Source organism: Panulirus ornatus, chromosome 38, assembly GCF_036320965.1.
Source record: "Panulirus ornatus isolate Po-2019 chromosome 38, ASM3632096v1, whole genome shotgun sequence".
Classification (NCBI taxonomy): domain Eukaryota; kingdom Metazoa; phylum Arthropoda; class Malacostraca; order Decapoda; family Palinuridae; genus Panulirus; species Panulirus ornatus.
In genome coordinates this window covers 19,748,209-19,755,906 of record NC_092261.1, presented here as the reverse complement: position 1 = coordinate 19,755,906, position 7,698 = coordinate 19,748,209, and the positions used below count along the sequence as shown (strand labels likewise).

The following is a 7,698-nucleotide window of genomic DNA, read 5'->3' as shown; positions in this document are numbered from 1 at the left end:
GAAAACACTACTTACCCTTATTTTTTCAAGCATATACTTTCCCTACTTTCCTACTTTTGGGAGGTTTCTCTAGATCATGGAGAAGTAATCTATGCCAGATGGTGGAAATCTTTGGTGTAAATTGAAGACTTTGGATTCTGGAAAGAGCTTTTAAGTGGAAGTAGTGTATGTGTGGCAGTGGTGGCATGAGACAGCGGTTTGAAGAAATGTTGAAATACAACAAGGTTATGTGATGTCACTATCCTTTTTTGATACTTGTATGGATAGACTGTGCCGTGAGATGAGAGCAAGGTGGAGTATATAATTATGGGAAACATAATGAAAGTTGCCACAGTTGGTAGATGTAGCCATGCTGCACAAATTAAATTGCAGAATTGTGGGATAGAATTGTGGGACGTATGCAGGAGGAGGATGCTGAAAGCTGAGAATAAACATGAGATGCTAGTTTTACAAAGGAATGGGAAATCACAGGTAATATTCGTTTACTTAGTAAAGAACTGAAAGTTGAGGATGCGATTAGACATCCAAGAATAAAGTTCAGTAAGGATGGTAGTGAGAAAGCTGAACCTGAAAGCTGACTCAAGCAATGGAAAAAATTAAGGTATATTTAAACCTTTTGCAAATAAGGGGGGAAAATAAGACTGAGTGTGGAAGATGCTAGAATAAATCGTAATTGTTGCAGCTCTACTGTACAGAAGTGATGCCTTTTCATAGAGAATAGGATATATATGACAAAAAAGCTAAACGTAGCTCAATTATGACAATGGATAGAATAAAAAGTGAAGATTTGAGAAGGATATGTGGTGTGAAGAAATCACAAAAAGCGAAAAAAAAGCATGGATAAGTCTCTCAAGATGGTATAGGAGGAGAGGAAGACGGCACAAGACAAACAATTTGGGCAAAGTAAATTTTAGAGTGTGTTAGACGAATGAATGGGGATTGGATGCAGTGGAATCATGTTTTTGTAAGGAGCTGAAGTAATGGGGGACAGTGATCTCACATGATAATCAACTCGTGTCAAAAATGAAAATTGAGAAGCACCTGTGCAGATGTGGGAGTCCATGTATCACTTTGGCACAATGTAGATATGTGGTATTTTCAGAGGCCGCGTATACCCAATGGTTATGGACTAGCTGATAATAGACAGGTAGTGTTTACGTGTGTAAGAAATTCTCATAGTTCTTATTCTTTACAAGGCTTATTATGCAGACTTTAATAACAAAGGAACAGAAACGTATTCTGCATATTTACCTGAAACCCTGATGGTCGAAAATCTTCCTGAAAAAAGATTATACAGACATGTTAGTATTCCAAACATATGATGTCGTACCTTTAATCATATAAACAGTATCACAGCATAAATGAAAGACTCTATAATGCAAGTTTTGACCTTGTGTACAACTATCAATTCATAAGGAAGCAATAACATGCCAAATCCTATTTTATTAAAATGAGTCTCTTTTCACGGAACATGGTTTGCAATACTTAGAATCCAGATTTTAAGAAGTACAGTCAAACCATATATACCCCCACAAAACCAAACCTGCATTACTGTACGTTAAGTATTAGAGTGTAAAGAAGGGAGCGATAGGACAAAAAAAGAATTGCTCACGGCTCCTCACTATGCAAGGTGACAGCTTTCTTTTTAATCAAATCTCCTATTTTCCCAAACAGGAGTCAGCCAGTGAACAAGAGGAATAAGAATATATCGGAATGGGTCCCGATGGGAAATGCTCCAACTCCTTGTAGTAATAAATTTGTATGGAGTGAGTTAGGAGTGGTGCATAATAAATCTCAAACCACCAGAAAGAGAAATGTTCAGCAGGGTCCGGGCTCACACAGCAGCGCATAAAGTTATTGATAAAGTTCCACAGCCATCCAAGAGCAAAATCCTCCCACTGAAGGTTTCCTAGACAGGCTTCACTGGAGGCTGTCCTTCTGAAATCATGTGCACGTTTGGACTTAAGAATGAGATATTTGATGTGTGGGTGCAACATGCCCTGCTAATAGGGAAGTTTAGAGGTCGGACATGGTATTCAGATCCGAAAAGCTGAATGTGGAAACCAGAGAGGATCTCAGGGTGCCTACTGGACAGAGACTATACAGGAGTGAATATCTCTCCTAGTTGGTTAAAAAAAAAAAAAAAGACAAGCTTTTCATGGAAACCTAACAGTTTCTTGCAGCATAACACTCACTTTCCCTGTCAAAGATTGGGTAAAGAGAGAGATCAATGGAGTAAAGCTTGAAAATAAGGTATTCAATATCTAGAACTTTCCTCTAGATTCAAGGAGACTGCAAAGATAATCTGGGATCGCTGAAGGAAAAAGGCCTAAGTAAATTAGTTTGTTAATTCTTGAACTAATATAATAAATTCCTCAACCTAATGAAAAGTGTTCTTGAAGAGCAGATTTGTGGGATGCTGAGACTGAATGTTGAGCAAAGAGGCATGAAAGCATTGTCACTGGCATTCCAAAATGGTGACTTCTTGGTAGGTTTCTGTAAATTCTTGGAAGGCCTTCTACACTGACTTATGTTACTGTTTGCTGAGGTTCTGATACAGGTAGTTTGAAAATGAGGTTTCCATACTGTCGTCTGTAGTCCGAGAAGGAAAATTGCAGACTTGCAACGGTAATGACTAAACTAGGACCAGCTTTCAAACTTAAAACAGTGGCATTCCTTTAACTTTTCTATGTTTTTGTTAGCTCCTCCCCACCACTATGAGTAATTTTGGCAAATGATAAATTCAAATTTTAGATTTCAATTTGCATTTTTTTCATGCTATCATTAAATTCTTGTCCCATTTGGCTTGTAACTTCTGTGTGCAGATGTATTCTACTCAGTGTTACATAATGTATGATACATAGCAAATGACCATTTGGTTGCACTGATATTAGATGACAGGATATCAAGAAAGAATGCTTGAGAGGATAGAGTTATATGGAATTCTTTGATACAAAATTACCAAAGGATATCTTACCTTCTAATGCAATTTGGTTTAGATATGTAAGTGATGTTCTTTGTGTTTGGCCAACAAATGGAAATATACAAATATTTCTCACCTTAATTAACAATTTAGTACCTTCCATCAAATTTACTGTAGAAAATGAAAATAATGCTATGTTACCATTTTTAGACTGCATGATCCATAGGCAAGAAACAAGTTTAAGTTTTAGTATATACAGAAAACCTACCAGTGTATGCTCATATATCCATTATTACTCACCTCAACACGACAGTTAAATTATCATCACTTCAATCTATGTTCCTTGGTATTTGCAGTCCAGAGTATATTGATTATGAGTTTGAGAAGATATATTCCATTGTATCTAAGTTAAAATACCCTAGACTTTCATTGATAAATCCTTTAAGTTAGCAAAGAAATCATTTTATAAAGTTGAGCCCAAACCTCCTATTGACACCAAGAATCTTTTAGTTCTCCCTTTTAATAATAATTCTAATTTCCTTCAAATGTTGCTTAAACCCTTTACTGTAAATGTTGCCTTCAGCAACAATATTACTATAAAGAATATCTTAATCAGGAATTCACCAGAAAATTCTACTGGGTGCATCTATAAAGTGCCATGTAGAAATTGTGGTAAGTTTTATGTTGGTCAGACTGGTAAGGATGTTTCTGTTAGACTTAAGCAACATATATATAGTATAAGAACTGGACAAGAATCAAATGCTTTGTTTAATCACGTTAAAAACTATGATCATTGTGCTGACTGGAGTAATGCCATCTCAGCTATTAACTCTAACTATAATACCACAAGAAATATCACTGAATCTTCTATTATCAAATACACAAAGAATCATAATCTTAATATTAGTGATGGTCTAAACAAATTTACTTTTGAAAAAAATTGTCAAATGATAAGTTTATGAAAGCTTCCTGCCTGTCTTGGACAATCGAATGTTTAGCAAATGGCGTCCTAGCTTCGTCTCTTCGATGTATATCAACTGACTGATATGTTTCTGTCGTCCGTCTCCCCTGATGAGGTGATTATTACAAGAAAGTGCACTTGGGAGCTTATCGTGTTTCACTTTCCCCGTAGACTCAGGAATATCCTTGATTAAGCGAAAAATTGTGATCCTTTCCAATATATATATATATATATATATATATATATATATATATATATATATATATATATATATATATATATATATATATATATATATATATATATATATATATATATATATATATATATATATATATATATATATATATATTGGAAAGGATCACAATTTTTCGCTTAATCAAGGATATTCCTGAGTCTACGGGGAAAGTGAAACACGATAAGCTCCCAAGTGCACTTTCTTGTAATAATCACCTCATCAGGGGAGACGGACGACAGAAACATAACAATATATATAAATATATATATATATATATATATATTCATATATATATATATATATATATATATATATATTTTTTTTTTTTTTTTTTTTTTTTTTTTTTTTATAATTTGTCGCTGTCTCCCGCGTTTGCGAGGTAGCGCAAGGAAACAGACGAAAGAAATGGCCCAACCCCCCCCATACACATGTACATACACACGTCCACACACGCAAATATACACACCTACACAGCTTTCCATGGTTCACCCCAGACGCTTCACGTGCCTTGATTCAATCCACTGACAGCACGTCAACCCCTGTATACCACATCGCTCCAATTCACTCTATTCCTTGCCCTCCTTTCACCCTCCTGCATATTCAGGCCCCGATCACACAAAATCCTTTTCACTCCATCTTTCCACCTCCAATTTGGTCTCCCTCTTCTCCTCGTTCCCTCCACCTCCGACACATATATCCTCTTGGTCAATCTTTCCTCACTCATTCTCTCCATGTGCCCAAACCATTTCAAAACACCCTCTTCTGCTCTCTCAACCACGCTCTTTTTATTTCCACACATCTCTCTTACCCCTACGTTACTTACTCGATCAAACCACCTCACACCACACATTGTCCTCAAACATCTCATTTCCAGCACATCCATCCTCCTGCGCACAACTCTATCCATAGCCCACGCCTCGCAACCATACAACATTGTTGGAACTACTATTCCCTCAAACATACCCATTTTTGCTTTCCGGGATAATGTTCTCGACCTCCACACATTTTTCAAGGCTCCCAAAATTTTCGCCCCCTCCCCCACCCTATGATCCACTTCCGCTTCCATGGTTCCATCCGCTGACAGATCCACTCCCAGATATCTAAAACACTTCACTTCCTCCAGTTTTTCACCATTCAAACTCACCTCCCAATTGAATTGACCCTCAACCCTACTGTACCTAACAACCTTGCTCTTATTCACATTTACTCTTAACTTTCTTCTTCCACACACTTTACCAAACTCCGTCACCAGCTTCTGCAGTTTCTCACATGAATCCGCCACCAGCGCTGTATCATCAGCGAACAACAACTGACTCACTTCCCAAGCTCTCTCATCCCCAACAGTCTTCATACTTGCCCCTCTTTCCAAAACTCTTGCATTTACCTCCCTAACAACCCCATCCATAAACAAATTAAACAACCATGGAGACATCACACACCCCTGCCGCAAACCTACATTCACTGAGAACCAATCACTTTCCTCTCTTCCTACACGTACACATGCCTTACATCCTCGATAAAAACTTTTCACTGCTTCTAACAACTTGCCTCCCACACCATATATTCTTAATACCTTCCACAGAGCATCTCTATCAACTCTATCATATGCCTTCTCCAGATCCATAAATGCTACATACAAATCCATTTGCTTTTCTAAGTATTTCTCACATACATTCTTCAAAGCAAACACCTGATCCACACATCCTCTACCACTTCTGAAACCACACTGCTCTTCCCCAATCTGGTGCTCTGTACATACCTTCACCCTCTCAATCAATACCCTCCCATATAATTTACCAGGAATACTCAACAAACTTATACCTCTGTAATTTGAGCACTCACTCTTATCCCCTTTGCCTTTGTACAATGGCACTATGCAAGCATTCCGCCAATCCTCAGGCACCTCACCATGAGTCATACATACATTAAATAACCTTACCAACCAGTCAACAATACAGTCACCCCCTTTTTTAATAAATTCCACTGCAATACCATCCAAACCTGCTGCCTTGCCGGCTTTCATCTTCCGCAAAGCTTTTACTACCTCTTCTCTGTTTACCAAATCATTTTCCCCAACCCTCTCACTTTGCACACCACCTCGACCCAAACACCCTATATCTGCCACTCTGTCATCAGACACATTCAACAAACCTTCAAAATACTCATTCCATCTCCTTCTCACATCACCACTACTTGTTATCACCTCCCCATTTACGCCCTTCACTGAAGTTCCCATTTGCTCCCTTGTCTTACGCACCCTATTTACCTCCTTCCAGAACATCTTTTTATTCTCCCTAAAATTTACTGATAGTCTCTCACCCCAACTCTCATTTGCCCTTTTTTTCACCTCTTGCACCTTTCTCTTGACCTCCTGTCTCTTTCTTTTATACTTCTCCCACTCAATTGCATTTTTTCCCTGCAAAAATCGTCCAAATGCCTCTCTCTTCTCTTTCACTAATACTCTTACTTCTTCATCCCACCACTCACTACCCTTTCTAAACAGCCCACCTCCCACTCTTCTCATGCCACAAGCATCTTTTGCGCAATCCATCACTGATTCCCTAAATACATCCCATTCCTCCCCCACTCCCCTTACTTCCATTGTTCTCACCTTTTTCCATTCTGTACACAGTCTCTCCTGATACTTCTTCACACAGGTCTCCTTCCCAAGCTCACTTACTCTCACCACCTTCTTCACCCCAACATTCACTCTTCTTTTCTGAAAACCCATACTAATCTTCACCTTAGCCTCCACAAGATAATGATCAGACATCCCTCCAGTTGCACCTCTCAGCACATTGACATCCAAAAGTCTCTCTTTCGCACGCCTGTCCATTAACACGTAATCCAATAACGCTCTCTGGCCATCTCTCCTACTTACATAAGTATACTTATGTATATCTCGCTTTTTAAACCAGGTATTCCCAATCAACAGTCCTTTTTCAGCACATAAATCTACAAGCTCTTCACCATTTCCATTTACAACACTGAACACCCCATGCATACCAATTATTCCCTCAACTGCCACATTACTCACCTTTGCATTCAAATCACCCATCACTATAACCCGGTCTCGTGCATCAAAACCGCTAACACACTCATTTAGCTGCTCCCAAAACACTTGCCTCTCATGATCTTTCTTCTCATGCCCAGGTGCATATGCACCAATAATCACCCACCTCTCTCCATCAACTTTCAATTTTACCCATATTAATCGAGAATTTACTTTCTTACATTCTATGACATACTCCCACAACTCCTGTTTCAGGAGTATTGCTACTCCTTCCCTTGCTCTTGTCCTCTCACTAACCCCTGACTTCACTCCCCAGACATTTCCAAACCACTCTTCCCCTTTACCCTTGAGCTTCGTTTCACTCAGAGCCAAAACATCCAGGTTCCTTTCCTCAAACATACTACCTATCTCTCCTTTTTTCACATCTTGGTTACATCCACACACATTTAGGCACCCCACTCTGAGCCTTCGAGGAGGATGAGCACTCCCCGCGTGACTCCTTCCTCTGTTTCCCATTTTAGAAAGTTAATACAAGGAGGGGAGGATTTCCGGCCCCCCGCTCC

The 7,698-nt window shown here is 38.8% G+C and overlaps 1 protein-coding gene across 1 annotated transcript in view; it reads right to left on the bottom strand.

Moving 5' to 3' along the window:
• Positions 1-1,122: 1,122 nt before the first annotated feature.
• Positions 1,123-7,698, bottom strand: part of LOC139760929 (DBH-like monooxygenase protein 1) — a 407,440-nt gene continuing 400,864 nt past the window's right edge. The window contains exon 13 of the mRNA XM_071684706.1: positions 1,123-1,278. Within this exon, the coding sequence (XP_071540807.1) occupies positions 1,248-1,278 (31 nt within the window). The 3' untranslated portion in view covers positions 1,123-1,247. The remainder of the gene's footprint in view (positions 1,279-7,698) is intronic.